Source organism: Amphiura filiformis, chromosome 6, assembly GCF_039555335.1.
Source record: "Amphiura filiformis chromosome 6, Afil_fr2py, whole genome shotgun sequence".
NCBI classification, from domain to species: domain Eukaryota; kingdom Metazoa; phylum Echinodermata; class Ophiuroidea; order Amphilepidida; family Amphiuridae; genus Amphiura; species Amphiura filiformis.
The window spans coordinates 33,328,866-33,353,395 of NC_092633.1; the positions used below are offsets into that span (position 1 = coordinate 33,328,866).

Sequence of the window (24,530 nt, forward strand, 5' to 3'; positions counted from 1 at the left end):
CACTGGCCAGCATTTAAGAAAACAACACAGAAAATGTGTGTGTTTCCCATCTTTGAAGCCTTTTATAAGTTGCACCCCTACAGTGAGAATTGCCTCATTTGTCACTATATCAGCACTAGCTATATAATAAGTAACTTGAAAGGAGAAGAAAAGGTTAAAGGATTAGTGGCTAATGTGTGAGGCTCATGTGGTCAAGTAGGTTATGTAGAGCCCTTGTAAACCAGAGGTCCTGGGTTTGATTAACTCTTCCAATTTTCTATTTATAAATATACATAAATTCACTGACATTTACAGATTGTCCTTTTAAGCTGATTAACACTTTAGATTAATCTATAAATGTCGTAAGGTTGGTCGTAACCCTGGAATTATGGAAACTTTTGGGCCTCTAACTGCTAAATTGTTGGGCTAAAGCATATAAAAGTATACATATTTACACTTGCAAAGACATGACAAATCCATCTGTAAAGTCAAATTTGGGTAACAATTTTCAGTTTTGCAGAAAATACCAAAAAAAACCTGGTTTTTTTAACCAAACTTTTGGGAAACGTTACAAAAATATTCTTGAGTAAATATATTTTTTATTAATTTTTAATAACTAGATATAAATAAATATCTAGGACTAGTTTTTTTTTTTTAATTCTGATCAACTTCACCAAAAACTTTGAAATTTGGGCAAAAATCATATATTTTTATGACATTTTGGCAAAATTGAGCATTTTTCAACCATATTATGGTGAAAATTTCTCAAAGTTGGTCAAAATTAAAAAAAAACACCTTAAGGTCCCAGATATTTATATCTACTTTTTCAAAATTAATAAAAAAATTTTACTCAAGATTTTTTTGTTAGGTCCCCCCCCCAAAAAAAATATTGGGGGGGGGGGTATTTTCTCCAAAACTAAGCATTTTTGCCATAATTTGACCTCACAGATGGATTCATCAAGTCTTTGCCATGCTAAATACTATATACTTTAGACCAAAATTGAGCAGTTATGAGGCCCAAAAGTTTCCATAATAAACTATTTATTAACACAGCATTTACAAATGTGTGCTTTTGGTTTAATTTCAATAATGTAACTCTAGATATCCAAAATAAATAAAATAATCATATTAAGTATAGAAATGTAAAATAATAAGTCGCAAATATGCACACTCATGTCCAGACCATCACAAGTGAAGCTGAACACCTGACTCACTATATTCACTGCTGATGAGTAAAGCTTTCATCAAATTGATATTAGAATTTATTTTTAGGTTCATATATTACATATCTATAATTCATAACTTAATTCACATGAATGGGATGGAAGGATATTAAGGAGTGAAATTATGATTAAAATGTCAGTACACCGCTATATATATCATGGGAATCCTATATTGAATATTTGAAAGCACTGCTCAATAGTCTAATGTTTGAATGGTCTATTCTTTATAACCACGCACCTGTACACCTGTGCCGGAACCTAGCGTAATTTGTATTTAATTATTTCCCTTCTTGGTAAAAAAATGATAGCTGCTGTCAAGAAATCGTATTCAAAATGATGACATTATGGTGATGGTAAATACTGAATTTATCATTTCAATATTTTGTTGTTTTAAAAACAGTTTTTAATTTAAGAGTCTCATACCGAAAAATGGAAGTGCAATACCCAGTGAAACACAAAAACCTTTTTAAAATGTTTTTAAATATTTTATTGGGTTTGGTCAAATTGTTTTAATACCACTAAATGTCAGGTTTATATAAAGGTCATAGATATGTTTTAAAAGGTTTTTAAAGGAGAAAAAACACTACAGTAACATTTAAAAAAATGTTGTCAAAGTATTATTGTAAAATATTTTGGGCAAACATTTTTACAAAATATATTCCCGATGCTAAAATACTTTTCAAAACAAAACAAAAAACGTTTTAGAATGTTATTAAAACATTTTATTTCCTTTAAATAACCCCACAGTCAAATGTTATTTGACAATTATCCCTAACCTTCTGCAAATGTTTTTGAAAACATTTTGTGTTTGCTGGGAACCTTTTACCGCTGAGACAATGTTGTTTTATAAGAAGTGTATTTATTCAACCATACTTTAACATCAAAATACCAATATTAAAGGAAACATAAGGTGCCTGCTATATTTGAGCCACTAACAACTGAAAAGCACCCTCTTCAAGTCTTGTTTTTTAACAATTGAAGCTTTCACGTTCTTTTCACTCTAGAAGTGTGTGTATGTAAGATTTCGTAGCAAATTTTAAAGCTTATTCTCCAATGGCTTAACTTTTGACTCTACCCTAAGCGAGAAAGCTAGAATTGATACCTGGAGCAAAATATTGGGTAATAATTTCATTCTACTTAAATTTTCATTGGAAATTGTTCTTTTGTGATACAGCTTATGCTACACATTTTCAACTAACCCATATATGAGGCTTATCGGGATATATCCTGGCTGCATGATTTTATACATAGGACTCACCACATAAGCCTACGTTATGAACTCTCATTATTTTGCAGTCACTGTTTAGAATCCCTTTCTTCATTGTTTTTTAACTTCTGATTCACTGTCACATAGTGATTGTGCATTTTCTGCTTAATAAAAAAATCAATTATGTGAAGCGAAATGAGTGATTTTGTTGAAATTGATTTTGGGATATATGACCAAACAAGAGATCAATAAGCTATTCCGCTTGAAATCCATACACCCCTTACAGAAGACATGGTTTTAATCTCCCACACATTGGATTGTGAATTTCAATCATATTGGTGACTCCATTTGAAATTTACACCCCCTGTGTGGGAGATCAAAGTCGTGTCGTCCATAGGGGGTGTGTGGATTTCAACTGAAATAGCGCAATTTCTGTTGAGGATTATTGTTTCTGTAGTATGATAATCCATCACAATGTAACATGGCAGCCTTAATTTAAAGATAGTAATGAAAATGTGTATAAGATAAAATTGCTATCTTCAGTAGATAGCACTATTTTACATCCAGCATCAATGGAGAGGGGCTCTGTAATAAAATTGTTAAGTTCATTTTCCCCAGTCATTTTCAGACAACAGCAGTTTTTGATGTGATTATTAGTCACTTACATGAGGCCTTGTGTTGTGAACTGGGGTACCCAATGGGGTTGTGATATTTTATCTTGATGTAAAATATTACATTGTAATTGTAATTTTAAGTGAACAACTTAAGGCTTGTTTCTGTGCTATTAAATTTACATTCAATTTAAAACCTAGAAAGTACTCTTTCATTTGATACTAAGATTAATGTATGTTCTGAGAGTTTAAATTGAAAAAGTGGCAAGTAATTAAGTAAACAAAGATACAGGGTGGTGAAGTAGAATGGAGATTAGGATATGGTTCACATGTAAAGGATATGGGAGAACATTGTGCACTCAGTTCAACAGTGAATTAAAGAATCATTCATTATCTTACATTGAAACACTCATAATTAACAAACTGTATAGACCTTATCATATCAAAATCTATACATTTCCTGAAAGGAAAATATCTAATCTTTCCAAAAATGGCATCTAAATTTGAGCCCATGTCTTATTTCACTTGGGCATTCACCATACTGAAGCCTGCTAAATAGGCAAGAACATTATGAAATATGAAAAACAATTTGCTCCCACAAACAGCTCATTTTACTTCATTATGTCACACACAACTCTTTAAAACTATTTTATTTACAAGAAAATTTCAAACCATTTTGCTATATTTTGACCCATCTTGGGCCACCTAAGGAAGTCAGTTATTACCTTCATTCCCTATGCCTTTACCTTTGTAGCATGTCAATGTGTAGACAGTTATTGGATTGACTATGATTAGAGGGAACACCTGCTGTTTTCAATATAGTTTTTCTTTTAAACTATGACATTGATTTTGTAAATATGCCCCCATGCCTCTATAACACAGAGTCAATGTCACTTCTTATATTTATGTGCATTTTTTGTAAGGCACTACACAAAAATATGTCTCAAAGGCAACACAATATAACAAATTTATTTCCTGTAGGCTGTGCAAATTTCATTCTTGGGACAATTTTATCGCATTTGTTTTTAAATTCTTGATAAATACAAAGATTAATAAATACATTTTTATACATAAAATGCCTAAGAAAAATATTTTTTTAATATTTTTGTCTTACAATTTAATAATACATAAGATGCCTTTATTCCTAAAGGAAAAATATTTTTCTAAATATTTTTGTCATACAGTTTGTTTACAAGCCAGATGAAAACAATAACATACAACAAAAACAAAAATCAATCTACAGCTTATCTAAGTTATTTTTTTTACATCTAACCAATTTGATAGAAGATCCACTATACATAGAAGAGTCACATTACCACAGTTGGTTTATTTTCTTTATTCTGTTATTTATTTTCTTTATTCTATTATAATCATTATTATTTAAAGCCTGCATAACACAAATATTCAAAATAGATCTTGCATATTGGTTTATTTAGCACCAACGGCAGGAAACAAACATGTGTTTCTAATGTCTCTTATACCACCAGATAATTTGACTGCAAACTTTCAGTGTTATTTACATTGGGTGTTATATGAGTAGTTCCAATACAAACTTCTTGTGAGGAAAATGTATTAAAGCATTTCCTTAATTGCAACTTGAAACATTACCATGAGGTTGTTTTTATCAAAATGAATAAAGAGAGTGATATTTTATTTAATATTTTCATTTTCCAAACTACGTGGCTTGCTGTTATGATACCTTGCATGATTGATCAAGTGCTGTAAATGAAACCGCAATCCATAGAACTAATTGCTTTACCAGGAACACAACAACATTCCTTTATCAGTGATGCCTGTTAACCCATTCCCTCCCTGTGCATGTGATGTACATGTACACTCTCAGAAATTTTTGGCTTAAAATAGACAAAAACCTTTTTTGACAGTTTATTACTAATATTATTTCTTCATTTTGACAAGAAAAAGAAATTTTTAAAGAATAACAAAATTAAAATTGGATGGAAATCATACATTGTGGATTTAATACAGGTGGGTACTGCACAGGTATTGAGAGGTATCTATGAGTTTGTGAAAGAGAGAGAGGAGGACTCTTGCTGTGTATTAATAATTTTAAATATTTCTACAAAAATGCAACATGCTCTTTAAAATGCTTTGGCCAAATGAGCTTGTTGTTCTTAATAATGAAGTAGTGTGAGACAGGGTTGAAATAGTACAAAAGGCCACTACCAACATTGAATGTAAACCAATGCTGTTGTCACTTTAAAGCAGGTCAGAGGAGAACCTGTTTGAACTCAAATATTGAGACAATGCTGACATGGTTCCATAAAGGAGATCGCAAGGCTTGATATAAGGAGTATCATTCCCACTTGATGTGCGTGATTTTTCTCGGGAGGGGGGAAATGCCCAAAATGTTTGTTTTGATATTTTGTATTTGATAACTCAAGAACCCCAAGACCTATGGAAATATAAATGCAAATATTAAAATGTGTAGGTCTTTTGGGGAAAAAATGTTATCTTCAATATGCAAGGTCAAAATTTTCAAATGATGGATGGCTTTTCCTCCCAGCTACATACACGATAAGTACATATCATTTTGATTTATAAAGTTTACTTTGAGAAAATATGAATTTTTAATAATTTGCCATAAAATTTGTATTGTATCACAAATTTCAAAAAATCTAAATTATTTGATATCAAAAGGACATTTCTTGTATTTCAGAATGTAATTTGTTGTGTCTGATGTGCTCTCAGGCCCCACAAAAATACTGTGCAAACGTTGCAAATAACCTTCAAGTATTATAAAACTAGATCAGTTCCCCAGGCTTCAATGTGATTCAGATGATCATAGTGTTATTTAATTTTATCAAGTGTCAGTATGACGTTGGGGTGGGTAGGTGTTTGCCAGCAAACAAGGACACACACTCACACTTCACATTCAAAAGTGGACCACTCTGCAATGGGGGACCGTCCTCTGTTTTTGGAGGTCTGCAAACGACCACAAATACATGTATAATGTATTTGCGAAATACGACTTCTATCATTATGTAAGCATGGTATGAGATAATGTCTGCAGTTACTAGATTAAATTCCATACCCACAAAAATGCACACAAAAAATGGCAAAAGACGCCCTTGGTATGTTGATCGAGTACGGATTCAGATGACCATGTTTGCATAGTCCTCAACAATGTCCACGTTTGGAGGCGATTACACGTGTAGGCGTGGAGGTGTGTTCGAACCAACATATCTCAATCTATCTGATTTGTGTAGCTGTCAGACTATATCTTGATGGTTTCTTTAAATGTCCAATCAGTTCCTGTTGAAATATTAATTACCTAGAAGTAGCCAGACTGCAGCTTGTAGTGCCCTTCCTGTCATACAGTAAGATGGATTTTTAAACAGTAAAGTAATTTAGCAAATGGATTTGATATTTCAAGTCCGGTTAAGAATTGATATACAATAGCGGCAGGTAATATAGTCTTTCTAAAGTGTTTTTTCTTCGTTACTAAAAATGGATGTGAAGGGTACTTAAATGGAATTGTGATATTATTATTATTATTATTTCATCTCTCTCAAAGAGTAAAGAGAAAGTCAGTGGAGTGCAACAGAATTCAATTAACCCTATCATATTCACATAATGCTGGAAAATATTAAGCAAATAGAAAAAGATGGAAGAAAGTAGGTTTAACATTTCATTTTTTTTTAAATTTCAAAATGAAACTACATTAATACCATCAAATTTACATGTAATGTGAAGCAGGAAGTATACACTTAACTAAAGTGAAAATGCTAAATCCTTTCTGTGTTTTAATGAAATATGGTAGGTGAAGGGATTCAAATATTCAAAATAAAACTAAGAAATTTGCTTGGATTAAAAAAGATACAGGTTTGTACATCCCAAAACTTTTGTAATTTGTAAAAATTTTCATCATTATTTTTTTTAAATCACTGACCTCTTAAGCTAGTTTTCTAACTGGGTAAAATATGAATAATTACCGTATCACTGTTGGCTGGTTTGAGCTTTCGTGGTTAAAACAAAATTCTGCTAATAATGTGTTATTCTTCTCCAGGCAAAATCACATGTGATGTGATCAAGCAAAATTAGTTGGAAGTCGGATCTATTAATTTTCAGATACAGCCAAATAAAGACAATAATTTCTTTTGTTGTATATTCTTTTGGAAACACTTCAACTGTTCATATCTTTGAAACTAAGTGTTCAATTCCAATGGAGTGTTCTGCAAAATGTAACTTTGCAAATGTTTTATACAATCATGTAAAAAACTTAAAATTGAATATGCCCAACTTCAAACTGATTTTGCTCGATCACACCACATATTACCAACAGCCTACAGACCTGGTATACTTTTACTGTAAACTGCAGAAAGTCTTGAAAAACACAAAGAAGCTCAAAGACATAGGGATTCAACAGCACATCAAATATTCATAGAATATATAGCACGATTTATAAGAATCATTAAAGCTAAGCATGATCTAAAACTAAAAAGCAGACCAACTGGGAATAAAGAATAACATAGAATCTTGTTTTCATCTGAGTATTAACAACCTAAAGCAAGGGACATGAGGAAAACACATCTAAATTGAATTGAATACAGACTGTATCAACAAGCAATTCCGTAGTCAGGATGTACGTTGTGAGGGCATTTTCGGCAAGTAGCGTGTTATTAATAAAATATAATTGACGTTTGAGGAGAACTGTTGTTTCTGACTACCTTTGCAATTAAGATTAATTTGTTACATGAGGCTGCTCTTCTGGTGTAATGAACAATCAAAACATGTTGTAAGTCGGTCCAGAGACTGTTGTGCATTTAATGAATTGGTCTGGTTTTACTCTGTTTATACAATTGATGTTGGCCAAGCTGTAAAATCTATCAAAGCTGCAATAAATTTGTTAGATGGTAGTGTCAGAGCTACTATTTACTATAGATATGGAGCAGTTTGCATGGTCTGAGAGTACTTTAGTGAACAAAAACATACATTAAAATCAAACACTGTCTGCTCTAAAACTGTTGAATAATAAAATAATTATACTGAAGATAATGGTAAATGATAACTAAAGCATAATATATCGAAGACAGCAAAAACAAATATATAGAAGTGCTATCAACTGAACATACTGAAGCCAGCAATAAATGAGTACTAAAATAACTACCGGTATCTACTGAAGATAGCAATATTAAATAAGTACAAAAATAAAATGTCTCCCACTAAAGATAGGATTAATAAATAAAACCTAAAATTACTATAAGATAGCAATAATAAATAAGACCTAAAATTACTATCTACTGAAGATAGCAATAATAAATAAGTACTTAAATTACTATCTATCCACTAAAGGTAACAGTAATAAATAAGACCAACAATTAATACTATCTGCTGAAGATAGCAATAGTAAGTAAGTACACTAAAAATAACTATGTACTGAAGATAGCAATAATAAAGAAGCATTCCCACAAAAGATAGGAACAATAAATAAGACCTAAAATTACTATCTACTGAAGATAACAAAAGTAAATAAGTATAAATTACTATCTATTCACTGAAGATAACAGTAATAAATAAGACCAATAATTAATAGGCCTATACATTAGTAAGTAAGTATACTAAAAATAAAATATAATGTACTTAAGATAGCAATAATAAAAGAGTATTACAATTACTTTCTACTGAAGATGATACATGCATTCTGAAGCATTATCTAATTAAAACAATAATTGTGGATACCAATGAAATTGCTACCAACTGAAGATAGTAATTAATATAAATTACTACCAACTGAAGATAGCAAGTATAGAAAAATTAAAACTCTACTGAAAAATGCAATAACAATTGTTACTAAGCTACTATCTACTGAAGATAGCAATAAATGTGTATCAAAGCTCCTTCAAACTACTATCTACTGAAGATAGCAATAAATGTGTATCAAAGCTCCTTCAAACTACTATCTACTGAAGATAACAATAAATGTATATCAAAGCTCCTTCAAACTACTATCTACTGAAGATAGCAATAAATGTGCATCAAAGCTCCTTCAAACTACTATCTACTGAAGATAACAATAAATGTGCATCAAAGCTCCTTCAAACTACTATCTACTGAAGATAGCAATAAATGTGCATCAAAGCTCCTTCAAGCTACTATCTACTGATGATAGTAATAAATGTGCATCAAAGCTCCTTCAAACTACTATCTACTGAAGATAGCTATAAATGTGCATCAAAGCTCCTTCAAACTACTATCTACTGAAGATAGTAATAAATGTAAGTCAAAGCTCCTTCAAACTAGTATCTACTGAAGATAGCAATAAATGTGCATAAAAGCTCCTTCAAACTACTATCTACTGAAGATAGCAATAAATGTATATCAAAGCTCCTTCAAACTACTATCTACTGAAGATAGCAATAAATGTATATCAAAGCTCCTTTACATACTTAATATACTATTCTACTCAAAAATGCATTATATACCGTTTTAGATGTATAGGCCTACTGTTACATAGATATTTCTCATGTTTGTCCTTATTTGCCAGTGTTTGTAAACACTCCTACCCATCCACCCACACTTGTGTATTAATGCAAATGCACACACGTTTTTATTAAATCTAAATGTTGATCAATATACATTGGCAAGCATTGCTGAAGCATATTACAAGCATAATTTTGATTCATTATATCAGAGATAATACCTGAAAGCCTAGCAGGCAAACATGACACCATTCCCTATTTAATACATGTATGTGATCTCTGCATATGTTTTATCAAGCATGCACTGAAAAATAAATCACACCGCCAAAACTAGGGGAGAAATTGACCCTGAAAGACAATTGGCTATTCTATTTAGAATCCACACTACCCCTGTGGAAGAATTAGATAAAGTCTTCCACAGAGGGAGTATGAGTTTTGAATAGAAGAGACAATTAGGTAACTTCCATTTGAAATACTCACTCCAGTTGTGGAAGACATAGGTAAAGCCATAATACAGGGGGAGTATGGGATTCAAAATGATTAGCCCAGACCAATTACATTTGAAAAACATTCTCCCTCTGAGGTAGATATTTCCAAAATCTTCCACAGGGGTAGTGTGGATTTTAAATGGAATAGCCCAATTGCTCAATACTTCACAGAATTTACTGTAATTGCCGTCAAATGCAAACACACCGCAAGACAAAGTGCATTCACTGTAAATATGGATTGATTCAATCAAGGAGACCGTGGAAAGTGATAATAATTTATTGGTATTGTCTAGGTTGGCAATATATAACTGGTATCCAGCAAGATTAATTGTCACCTGGAACACATTAGGGTCATTATCAATATGACGGTGTGTTTCATGTAAAAATGGGGTATCTTGTTTTCAAGTATGATGCTCATTTTGTTAAATAACTGATATGCATGATGAATTATTACTTCATAATGAAACTATAACGTGGAAAAGTGCATATCACATTCTTTTGTAGATGGTAGTTTTGGTATTAATTTATTGCTATCACACTTGCTCATTGATATCTTTAGAGAGATACTTTTTATTTGCTATCTTCAGTAGATAGCACCATGAGCATTTGGATATTGCTATCTTCAGTGGATAGCACATATATAGATACATGTTTATTGCTATCTCTAGTAGATAGACATGTATATAGGTATATGTTTATTGCTATCTTCAGTAGATAGCACATGTGTAGATACTTGTTTAGTGCTATCTCTAGTAGATATCACATTTAAAGATACTTGTTTATTGCTATCTTCAGTAGATAGTACATCTATAGATACATGTTTATTGCTATCTCTAGTAGATAGACATGTATATATACTTGTTTATTGCTGTCTTCAGTAGATAGCACATCTACAGATATGTGTTTGTTGCTATCTTCAGTAGATAGCACAATTAACTAAATTACTTTCTATTTTTCCTGACAATTACTTAAGCTTTAACTATATTAGTACAAATGCTCAATTGCTATCTGCAGTAAATAGTGATAGTCAGTCACTTAAGCATTATTAGTTCATTGCTATCTTCAGGTGATTGTAACTAAATCACTTTTTGTACCTTAAGCATCATCATAAGAAAGTAACTTTTACGTTAAAATCCTAAAGCATCCATCTCTTGTTATATATAATATAGGTAAATAGCTATAAAGGTAGTAAGGTATATACTCATTTATTAATGTCCTCAGTACATCTTTACTTAAACACCGATTGCCATCATTGATCAAGAATACATACAGAACCCATTGACACTAAACATGCTCAAGCATAGCATTTGATATGGCAAGTGTTAAACTTTAAATAGATAAAACATGATCTTATTCAACAAGCCTCAACAAGGCAATTGAAAATTGGGTTTTAGCATCAACTTGCCCAGTCACCATGGGTACTAACAGGTGATATATTGGCATTCCTATAGCATAGTTATAAAGTTGTTATTTGAATCCAATTTTCTTACGTATTTTATTGTTTTTGCTACCTCTTTATTCCCGTATCTCAGTTTCATGTGGACGTGGCTTAATTGTATCAGATTACATCAGTGTGTACAGTTTGATCAACATTGAGTTGACTTGAATTGTTTATATCTTTGACATTACATATGCCTACGGGCTAAGAATAGGACAAAAGTAAATTGACAGTAATATATTGTGTTATTGGCAGGCACTGAACAGTTACAAGGAGGTTCATCACAAATTAGCACTCTGTATCAGACGTACTGTAGTATTTTGACTTAATTGGTAGCAGGTGGACTATGGGTGACGTATTGGGCTATTCAACAGTGTACTTTGGTTATATATATAAATGGGCTTTTATAAATACGCATGTGACCACCTCCGCGCTGCCATAACAGCTTATAGACAGTAAGTCTCAAGTGACCTTCACATAGCGAGTGGTCTTTCTAAACATTTGAATGGAAACACGGAACAACATGAGACTGCTGTGCAGCAAAATTGTCTATTTTGTTCAACTTTGTGATTATATTGCAAACGTTTCCGTCGTTGAATATTTTTTCCGTCATCAAATACTTTCAAAATGTTGTTTTTGATAACATATTACAAATTCGGAATTGCAAAATGTATAATAATTTTGCAATTCAATTAATGCTTAAATTTGATGATAAGATAAGATTTGGTCACGTTTGCTGGTCTTGGTATGTCATGCCCATGGGTCACGTGGGTATTTATAAAAGCGCATTTATAGATATAACTGAAGTACACAGTTCAAGTTGAAATCTATACACTTCCTACATTCTTAATCTTGCACACAGGGAGTGTTAATTTCAAATGGGGTTACCTGAATGGGTGACTCCTTTTGAAATCTACACCTCCTGTGTGGGAGATTAAGATCATCTCCATCCATAGAGTGTGTATGGCTTGCAACTGGAATAGCACATTGCAAAGGTATATAGTACATGTAGTGATGAACCTGAAAACATAATGAAGACACTGCAGGAGTGCAAGCTATATCTTCACAGAGTTCACTAGCAGTCACTTTTAAAAGCACTAATTTATTGATGGCCCCTAAGTGCTACCATCTACTACAAAAAAACTATGTGTACAAGCAATTTATCTGTATTAGTTTCATTTGAAAGATGTTTTCTTGACAAAGAAGATACCTTCCTCTCTCACCTCTATAACCCCTGTTCCATTTCCTTGGTGTCGGAAATGCGCTTGTTTCTGATCTATATTTGTCCTTGCTTCCATTAGCGCCAATCCGGCTTGATATGTGTGGGGAGGACAATCGGCCTGGATTGTCAAAAGGGGGCTGAAAAGAACTAAAAATCAGTCATTTTGCCAAAAGGTAGGGAGGACATGTCCCCCTGTCCCTTTGAGATTGACGCCCATGTTTGCTTCTAGAATTGGACCTTTTCCCACGATTCTGTGCTGTCTTTACTTGCCAGTGTATGTTCAACTTCAGGACTAATTGAGTTGTATTTTTAGTTGTTGTTTAATTTATTATTTATATGGACATTTTGCACCTGTCTTTCATGACATATTATGTTTTATTAGCTGATGGAACTGTGCTTATGGTCACCACCCCATCAATCTAAGCAACCTTATAGTTCTTGTCTTTAGTTGAAAATGCAGTATTTTAATTCATTGGAAATGCTGCAGTTAGATCATGTAATGTTAGGTATATGAAAAAGTAGCAATTTTGAGCAAGGAATCAATTACAATGGAGCACATCAATCCCAGCAAACACAAAAATGTTCTTAAAATGTTTATTCAAAATGGTTTTCAAATAACATTTAAATGTTGGGTTTTATATAGGTCATCAAAGCATTTTTAAAACATTATTGTAAAATATTTGGGTAAACATTGTTGCAAACCATTTTGTGTTTTTGTCAACACTTGAATATAAACATTCTGTTTAAAATGTTTGCGTAATGTTTTTTGAATGTTATTAAACCGTCTTTATACCCTTTATATAACAAGACATTTCAATGTTTTCTGTAAAACGTTTTGTGTTTGCTGGGTACACATACCCCCTCACTGCAGCCAGCCTATGTTTGATTCCCTGCATTGCTGTATCATACCTGTTTGCACAGGTTTTTCCAGGCATTCTTGTCTTTTTACATAAATCTACAACTTCACAACTTATCCATAATAATGCTATACCATATTATCCAGTTCTAACTAGCCTTTTTAGGAAATCTGTTCATGAATTTTAAAAGAAAAATAGCAGTGGCACTACCGTTAAAATTTCATCATGCTCAGCTGTGCCTGAAAAGAGTTTGCAATATTTAAACTTTTACCATCACTATCATACAAGATGAACTTGATGTAAAAAGGCATATTTTTTATTTAAAAGTCTGATTAAATCTTGCACTGTTTTATGGGGTGATGATAATTTTTCCGCTGATTGGATCTAGGTGTATTGAGTGATAGAAAGTACAGATCAGACTGCCATGAAATCGGTTAAATCGGAGTGTAAGTGGTTTGTGATGGTGTTAAGTTGGACTGAGTCACTGTGTAGCTGAGGCTAATTGAAGAAGAAGGTCATAAGTGAAGATCAGAGGGGGGTTGATGGGTCTTCCCATGATGCACTACAAAATACTAGGCCAAAACAATATTAAAGCATCAGCTTTTTTTAAAGAAATAAATGTAAAGTTGTGTTTCAACTGCTCAATAGCAACATAAGTTCTGCACCATCTCTAAAGCAAGTGCTGACCAAATAAAAAGGGCGATGACATTGTCGTAAATTAAAAGGAAAAACATAATTTTAAGTGGATTATTACAAAGCATTGTGGGTAATTGTTAACTTTTCATCTAAGTGACATTAGAATTTGTTCAAAGGTACCCGAATCCATGTTTTGAATAACTTAGAAAGCTGTGTATACTTTGTGAAGACTTGTTTTTTAAACAGGTAGTTTAGATAACCTGAATCAAATTGTACCTTCTTAGCTTTTCTGAACAGTGACATAGCAAGGCTGAAATTTGGGTCTGGTCCATTGGTAATTGAGAGTTGTAAAAATGTGAGGCAAGTTGTTACATGGCCATTAGCGACACGAGGAATTTTTATCAGGGTGAATTGCAGGGGGGGGGGGAATCAACAAATTTTGCTCAAAGTTGCCCCCCCCCCAAATGGAAAATTTCCTAATTTTGGGTTTTTATTGGGAGTCACCTAGGGGAGCAAGAGTTCTGATTGGGGCACCCCATGCCTGACAATACATGCATTGTAGGTGCTGGAATAAAATAGCAGTTATCTTCATTTTATCTCATTTGTTTGGCTTGAAATTTAAAGGGGACAATGTGATCAGTGAAAACTATCATTTAAATAGGAATCCAATGATGTTGATGCTTTAATGATGGGAAGCACAGTGGCCTAATGGTTAGGGCGCGAGCTTCATAATAGAAAGGTTGCAGGCTTGAGCCCCACCTCGGCTGGTGTATTGCGTCCTTGAGCAAGATAGCTTAATTCCCAATTGCTTCATTACACCCAGGTGTAAAATGGGGAGCTGCTGGGGGTAATCGCAATCTAAGTCGATGAGTGTACCTGCACATCAGTTGCAGACTTGGTAAAGTGGAAATGATTCTGATATATCCTAATGGCAGCAGAATATTGTTGAAGTGTACTGATACTTAGGTCATGCTTAGGTGAAAGGCACGTTAAATCACCAACATTAAAAAAAAAAAATTGTGTCAATTTAGTGTTGACTCTCCTTCTCCTACATTGTTGCATTACACACTATAAATGCTGTATTTTGCTGAAACCAAATTCAGAAATTGAATCCTATCTTTTTGAAACATATTGATGTTGCTCAAACATTTTAAAAACAAAGGAATTTGATACAGAAACCTTTCATGGTTGTATCATCAAATCTATTTCACAACATCTGAGTCATTTTGTTTAATGGCATCATCACAGTTGAATACACAGTGATGGATGGATGTACACATGGATGCTCAAAGAAAACCAATAAACCTGTTTGTACTGCCCTTGTTTTAATATCCAAGATGTATCTATAACCTTGAATAGGCTATTCCATTTAAAATCCACACACACCATGTGGAAGAGTTCACTGTCATCTCAATTATGGTTACACTCGTTATGGTTAATCTATCTGGAAATTTTGGCTAGTTTTATGTAAAATTCCAGCTGAGAATTGTTGAAATTTATAAAATCCCATTGAATTTTGCACAATTTTGCCTAAATTTAGACAATTTTGTTTAGAATTCCAAAATATTAAGCACCTTTTTCACTTTTTAAAAATGGCTGAATTTGGAATAATTTAAACTGTTTATGGTTGGAGTTCCAAAAGCTTCTACAGTGGGGATATGGTTTTCAATTGGAATAGTCTAAAGAATGAACACTTTGTGCTTCTTCTTGCTGTAAATTCTTGTAGTCGTTCCTGGGTAGTCATTTAGTGTTTTGAATAACCAAATTCTCCACATATCAAACATAATTCTTTTGTTTAAAATATTGCATTTATAGAAGGATTTCAAAACATTTTATCTTATGTATATGGTCAATTCCAGCGAAAGCGGACAAAATTCTCTCTATGTTAACTTTCCACTTTAAAATGTCATTAATAAAGGAAATCACGTTATTGATGGAGCATATCATGTCACGTCCAATGTGCTCTCTTTGTGCATATAGGCCTTTACTAGCAAGTCATACCAGGGGACAAGTTATGATAGCTTAAATGAATTGACGTTACCCATGAATTCAACAATAAAGCACCATATATGTCATTGAATGTCCTTCAATCAAAATGAAATTATTACCGTTAGAAAGAGCGTTTGCATGATCTCTCATCATATGTAAAGCGATTGAATTCCACCAAAGTTTGTGGACTCTAGAGGCCATTAAGTCAATTTGGCTAATAATTTTGTTACCAGCGTATCAAAAATAAAATGATCGTTCTGAAAAATGTTAAGTGAATATGCCATAAATGACTATATCATGAAACGAAGTTTCGTTCTATAATTCTGAGGTCCAAGTGATTATTTTAAGCAAAAATACGTTTTACCCATAAAATTCCATAAAATAAAATTTGACGTTACCCACGTATCAACTGTTACCCACGAGTCCAGCAAATATAATTGCCATAACTTAAATTAACATTTAATGACTTTGGACACTGAATTTAGTTTGACAAGCGCTTAAAATTGTAAATCGTAAAAATCGTTCACCACTTTAAAAAAGAATCTCGACGGCTTAAACTTTTGTTACCCACGAATCCCGAATAGATGCTAACCTTGAAAAATAAGGAGATTGTTTATTTTAAGTTTAAATCAGCACATATTCAAGCCATGGGTATGCTATAATTTTGACAGTACTTACAGTTTATACACCTAAGAAACATAAACCCCAAAGCGGTACTATAGTACTTATAGCTTTACCCACAAATTCGGGCGTTACCCACGAATCCAAGGATTTACTAAAGTAAATTATATGTTTCTTATGCATCTTAACATTTTGAAAACATGCGAAATAGGTTCCAAAACAGTCCTGTTTAATAGCGTCCTCTTGAAGGTATACTGAAGCTGTATCATGAAGTTTTGATTGATTATCCTAAATTACCATTTTTTGGGTAAATGCAATTGGTTAGAGAAACGGGAATCATTGAAACACAATGGAGTAATAACCGCATGGTGGTTTCCAACCTTCTGTAATATTTTCTATTTTGCCGCTTACCAATACATACCTTCAAATATGTGTTACCCACGAACATTTTGGTTACCCACGAATCCCTACTTAAATTATAGTTAACAATGTATTGATAGTGTTTTAGTTCATAGGAACTGTCAAACACGAGTTAATAGAATATTGCTGCATGAAAATATGGAATGATTTTACTAAAATAATAATATAAAACTGTTTGCTCTGTCTATTTGAATTTGGCAACTTCATTTTTCTCAAAATTTTATACCCAAAATGCCATAATGATCCATTCTAAATATTCCATATAGTCTGTATTTTGATTAAAATTAATTTTAGTGCCATTGCAGCCTGAATTATTGACATACGGAAAAGTATTTTCTATTTTTATTTAAAAAATTAACAGGAATTCCTATTGTCCAAGCGCTGTTACCCACGAAGCCATCCGAGATCCTCATCCTGCGACGAGATACAAAATCTAACTTTATATTTATATGAAGCATTTATTCTAATCTTTCGAAATAATACAGTAATGTTAAATGACAGCCACTTTGGAAAGAGTTAGAAGAATTGACACAATCTTAACTGTACACCTGGTTCTTTCTTAAAATTTTAATAACCAAAATATTTCTTTGTAGATATATGTAATAAAATTCCATTTTACGTTCAAAGTCTTCACCGATTTCTAGTGTATATGAGTACCACATAAAATATTGAAAGATATTAAAGAAAGTGAAATTTTATGGCGTACAACAGGTGAAAAATGCTTGAATTGTGGGTAACATGCATATGCGCATTTAACACTTTATTTGGTCTAGCAAGAAAAGTTATTTTTCAATCCGATGGCACTTCCACCTGATGATTCACTAGACATGATCGTCTCATTTGATAAGTCTAGAATTGAAAAGGAAAACATTTTCAAAATGGCCCCCAGAGAGAATTTTGGCCCGCTTTGGCTGGAATTGACCATATATGTTTATTTAAAAACAAGAGTTACTGTATTTGAAATAACTGCTGCAAGAGCACACAAACTATATTGGACTATTCCAGTTGAAATCCATACCAACTACGGAAGACATGACCTTAATCTCCTACACAGGGGGTGTAGATTTCAAATGTATTCACCTATTCAGGTAACCCTATTTGAAATTTGCACTCCCTGTGTGGAAGATTAAGGTTACATCTTCCATTGTGGGTATGTCCTATATGAATTTCCACCGGAATATCCAATTTTCACTGTCACAACTAAGCCCAAAATCACACGATATAAAAGTATATGATACAAAAGAATGAAAGACACCAACACAAAGAATAAGCAGCATGTGTTGAAGACATAAACCTAACTAATCTACTTCACAAGTGTTGCCATAGAATGTTTTCATGTCATGGTATAACAAGATACTTAGTACCCCAAAACTACCTCAGCAAATTAAACCGCTGAATAATTGAACACCAGGATTGACACCTTACTTTGCTTCATTAGCGTTTACTGACGTTTACTGACAATGCTGTCTATACTGTATTTTTTGCAGATTAATTGAAAGGAAAAACTATGCGACAGAATGTAATTGGCATTCACACTTGATGGATTACCAATGCTTTTATTTCCTGCTACAAAATCATGCATACACGCCAGCATCATCGTTGTCGACCAAGTGCAATTACGTTGTTGCAACGACCAAGGCTGACTGATTGACTTGCACCATTTACCGCTAGCTTCTGTTAAATATTAGATGAACAAAGCAAATATAATATATATGAAATCATTATTTGCCTTTTCATCCCAACTGCAATGACTTTACATTTGCTTATATAGACAATACTCTGTGCAATACTGCAGTGCTAATATCTTGCCACAATGAAAGCTAGACGGAGATACAATTCAGGTCATAATAAAGTGGATAGTGGGAACAATAATAAAGAAAGCCAAACGAATGCCAACAGAGGAACACACCAAGATGATTTATACTGCTACCAACATCAGGTGTCCACTGACAGTATTGAGGAAGAGAATGATCCATCAGATGATAAAAGTGGCTTATGGATCCCAGACTTAAATTTTATACCACCAGTGCATTTTTATGTTTGGATAGTTGCAGCGTCGTTGTATTGTTATGCAAATAGCATAAGTGGAGATTTGGTACATGACGATATATATGCTATTAAGAACAACCAAGATATTTTACCAGAGACACCATTGAGTAATATATTTATCCATGATTATTGGGGAAAACCGTTGAGTGATCCAACGAGTCACAAGTCTTATAGACCACTTACAACACTCACTTTCAGGTAAGTCTGTCAAAATGTGTGTGTATGCATCTTTTTGCCATTTTTTATACCCTCTCATATTTTCAGCTATTTCACTTGAGATTCTTGTGTGTGAAAAGAAAGCTTTTGAACTACCACTTAATGCATTTTATATCAACATTTCCTTCAGTCTCACTTAAAATGAGGCTCTTTAGTCAACTGCTATATGCTATGTTCTTGCACAAAAGTTTGAGTTGTAGTAGTTTCAATTTCTCACCAGTTTTAGTATACATGTGGTGTGATCAAGCAAAATCAGTCTGAAGTTGGACATATTCAATTTTCAGTTTCTTATAGGATTGTAAGCATCATTATATCATTAGCTACATTTGCAGAAAACCCTGTTGAATTTAGACAACCAGTTCAAAAGATGTGAGGAGTTAAAGAGTTTCCAAAACAATAGGAAACAAAAGGAAATACTTTCTTTGTTTGGCTATATTTCAAAATAAATATTTCTGACTTCTGACTAATTTTGCTTGATCACATATATAAACATGTTACATAAAGTAATTACTCCCTTCATTATGAAATGATAATTCCAAATATATGCATCAAATATTAAAACTGAAATAGCAAAAGAAACTCGATTTTGTCCTGCAAATTTTGATGACTCATTTGTCTTACTAGCCCTAAATGTGTTGCCATGGTTACCCTTTGAATGAAAAAGATGCAGATTCAAAGGTTGCACCTAAATCTATTGATGATGTTGCTTTTGATGCGGCTTGGTCATTATCAATGGTCCACGCAGGTCATCCTTGACCAGTCATGTACAGAATGTAATGGTACACTGACTTGAGTAGCTTGTAGTGCAAGACTGACATGAGTAGCTTTTGGTGCAAATTGGCTACAAATTTTAATGAGGCATCAAAATTTGCTTAGTAGGGGCATGTTGGCACAGCGGTACGGGCTCTGCCTTGTAATCGGTGGATTGTGAGTTCAAGCCCCGGTGGTGCCATTGTGTTGTGCTCTTGGGCAAGGTGCTTTACCTTACTTGCTTCTCTCTACTCAGGGATGAAATGGGGAGCTGTTATGAATATTGTCATTGAGCGCCACCCAAAGGTATGAGCATGCCATGACAGCTGACATATTCTAACAACAGCGGAATAAATGTAAAGCGCTTTTGTACATGTTCACATGTGAGAGACGCTGTATAAATACCAACATTGATTATTTTTATTCCACTAAATGGGTTTCTTTTTGCTATTTCAGTTTTAAAATTTAATGTGTAGATTTTAAATTATTGTCTCGTATTATAAAAGGTAATTACTTTTTGTGATGTGTTATGTACATATTATAAAGGAAATCCCTTCCACATAAATGAAACATGACATCTTGTAAAACTTCAATTGAAAATGCACTGATTAAATGTCAATCTTTCACTGGTTAAAAACAATACAATGTTGAAAGTGGGAATTCAATACTGATCAATGCGGCATATTGCAATTCAATATTCACAATTAAGTCTGACAAAATAGCAATAGAGTTTTTAATTTCCTGAAATCATCTTCTATAAGATATGTACATTAATGTACCACATGCTTGTTATTTCCTCGTGAGTTTAATTGAAGTATATGCAATCCCAGAGGGGGTTGGATGGACAGATAATTAAAAAACCAACTCCAGGAAACTTTTTTGACCTAATAAGAACTACCTGCCAATTGGCCAAAAAGCAGTTTTCATTATCAATTAGACCAATCAGCAACATTGTTAGAATAATTTCACCACACAAAAAAAATGGGGTGAATTATTTGCAAAGCTCCATTCTGATTGGTGATTAAAGTGAAGATATCACGTAATTGACCAATCAGAGACAATGTTAGATCAGCAGGTAGTGCTCAGGGGGTTAAATACAAGTAAGTTGAAGTAGACAGGTAAGTGTAATATTTGAAATTTAAAAACAAAACAAACAAGAAAGAAAAGAAACATCCGGTCCTTCTTAATTGCTATACCAATAATAGGGATGCCCACTCTCAATACAGTTTCCACTAGAACGATTTTTCATTTACTGTGTGCGTGCACTCACACACGTATTGTCTATGGAGAAACTGATCGATACAAGAAATCCCAGGCATGTTAAATGGCGTACATACTTGTTTTGATCCAAATGTAGGCCTATATCAGGGTGTTTCAAGAAATTCCTGATTCCACCAGAAAACATTCACCAAACTTTTTCCTGTTTGGTCAGTAAATAGAGAGGACCTTCCTGCATGAAGAGATCAACTTTTTTAATGAAAAATTTAATGAGATGAGAACTACAACAGGTTGAAGTGACACCATTCCGTGCATCAGGTGTTCAAACGCAATTATCTCCGAATTTGGAGTGAATCAGACAAGCAAACTTACATACTCATAAAATTTAACTATTTATGAAGACAAAATGTGTAGGATGTTAAGAAATTTAAGAATGTTTAAGCCTACATGGCCCATCTCAAATCATGCACTTCCCGTGCACTTCTCACTACCATGTCCATTTCATAGGGAGTATAAAAACCGGGGACCATCATGGCTTCCATGCACACAGTGTATTGCTCAATGTAGTAAAGATAACCTTTGAGTTGGAGCAAATTTCTCAAAATTGGTAGTGATTAATGTTACCAAACTTATGCCATGATGAAATATAATAATTTTTGAAGATAAAATGTGCTGACCTTAAAAGATTGAACAATGTTTAAGACTACCGCTTTTCATTTGAAATAATGCACTTATTGTTCATCTCCTCTATGGAGATATTTTCCATGGCGGCCATCTATGATCATGCTTGAGGTTTCAACAAACAAACCATGGGTTTTGAGGTCTTATAGTTTTTGTTGTATGTCAACAAAATCGATTAAATTTTCAGGATGATCTTATTTTCATGTTGTTATAAGCAAATATAATGTTCCAGATAAGATAGTTAATAAATACATTAAGAAAAAGTACCTTAAAGTTGCACTTTCTGTTAGTATTCCTTTTTGGACTTTAACTTTTTAACATGTTCTAGCAGCCCTATATAAAACCGTGACACTCGAAAGGCCATATCTCTGGAATGAAACGTCCGATTAAGATTATTTAAACGCCAAAATGTTTCTTTCATCAATTCCCATCCAATAAGTTAGGTCTGAATCAATTTAAAAGTACTTCAATTTTTAGTGGACATGCCTACCAATAAAGCTTGACAATATCTTCATTTAGCTTTCATTTTTCCTTACTCAGAATATCTTCAACACATTTGATTAACTTGTTGGTACAGTGAAACCCACAGGTGCTCTGTTCTTTTGTTCCACATCAAAAACAAAAAACTGGTCCTTTGTCTCCTCATCAAAAAACAAAAAACACCAAAAACCAAAACAAAGCAAAACATTCATAGACCAGTTGGGGTGGGTAAAAACTGCTTGGAGTTCAAATCAAAATCAATAAATGCCAATACTCCAGAAAATCCTCCAATTTAGATAATTCTTTTTTAATCTGCATATATCCATTGTTATGCACCAGATATGAATGGTATTGGTAGTTCACATTATGCGATGTGTGTTATCTTAGTAAACATAATCGTAAACAAGGTAGCCATCAAACTTAAGTTAGATAACTTTTAATAAAATAACTTTGATTAAATCCAAAGAATTGCACCATAACTTTGCAACATAAACCTGTGACAAAATGGTTCAGTCTGTATGACAACTCTTGACATAACACTTAGCAACCCAGCAAACACAAAAACGCTTTTAAAAACGTTTTAAATAAGTTATATTTTGGCTTTTGGTTTAGGTAAAACGTTTTAATAACATTAAAATGTCGGGTTATATAAAGGTCATGATAACGTTTTAAAACGTTTTGTATGAAAACACACTACAACAATATTTTTAAATGTTTTCAAAAAATGTTATTGTAAACTATTTTTGCAAACATTTTTGCCAAATATTGTGTCAATACTTAAATAATATTATGTTAAAATATTTGAACCCAGCAAGCACAGAAATGTTCTTAACATGTTTTTTTCAAAACCTTTTAATAACATTTAAATGTCGGGTTATATAAAGGTCATGAAACGTCATTAAAACGTTTTTATACCCTTTATATAACCCGACATTTAAACGTTTTCTGTAAAACATTTTTGTTTGCTGAGCATTAGATTATCAAAATTATGTTTCCGGAGGTTATGAAAACGTTTTATACTCTTAATATACCCTTTATATAACCCGACATTTAAACGTTTTCTGACAACCTTTTATAACCTTTTACGAATGATGTCGAAAACATTTGTGTTTGCTGGGAACATACCTGTGACAAAATGGTTCAGTCTGTGTGACAACTCTTACCATAACACTTTGCAACATACCTATGACAAAATGGTTCAGTCTGTGTGACAACTCTTGCCATAACACTGCACTTTTGTTCTTTTTTTTAATTTGCCATGGAGATGCATCTTAGTGCAAATTCTTTTTGGTTTTCGGCACTCATTAAATGTCAGTGATTGATTGATCAACTCAAATTAACTCTTCACTGGGTATTTTTTTCCAAATGTTAAAGATGCAGATAAATTTCTTCCATCAATCCTTTCCAAAAATATATACTTCCACATAGTTGTGTTTATTACATGAAATAGATATAATGAAAATAAAGTCAAAACCTTTCCCATCGAACATGATTCTCCGTGCCATGCACCATTAAAAACAGCCAAATGAATGAATGAATGATACAGTATGTGCACGTAATTCACAAGATCACTTTAGTAATACCATGTAGGTTACCATGAACCCATTATACTCATTTAGAATTCTTCAATTTAGTCTGACAATAGCTTTCGCTCTATTGTAGTTTTAGTCAATAATTGCGGCCAGACGTCTTTGAATGAATACAAAATTAATGTGATCTGGAGGCCAATAACGCAGACCAGTGAAAATGTCATCCCATTAATTTTGTAAGTTGTCATGACAACCAAGCACTTTCGCTTCCATTTGGTGGTATAATGTAGGGCATTGTTATTATCATCATCACAAGGATTATATATGTCTTCGTTTTCAGTGGTATCGCTTTGATGCCGATTTGGTAGTAATAGCACTTTTCATATATGTGACCATCCACCACAACTTAGCCCGGATGTCGCCAGTGCCACTATTGAGATATGCTCCATTGAACTTAACAATAAACAATAGGAAAC

General features: G+C 33.1%; 1 protein-coding gene across 2 annotated transcripts in view; it reads left to right on the forward strand.

Annotated features, from left to right (window-relative positions):
* Positions 1–24,530, forward strand: part of LOC140155308 (protein O-mannosyl-transferase TMTC1-like) — an 89,230-nt gene that overhangs the window by 6,749 nt on the left and 57,951 nt on the right. For both annotated transcript variants that reach the window (XM_072178093.1, XM_072178094.1), the window contains exon 2: positions 18,619–19,378. In XM_072178093.1, coding sequence (XP_072034194.1) covers positions 18,945–19,378 — 434 coding nt within the window. In that variant the 5' untranslated portion in view covers positions 18,619–18,944. The remainder of the gene's footprint in view (positions 1–18,618; positions 19,379–24,530) is intronic.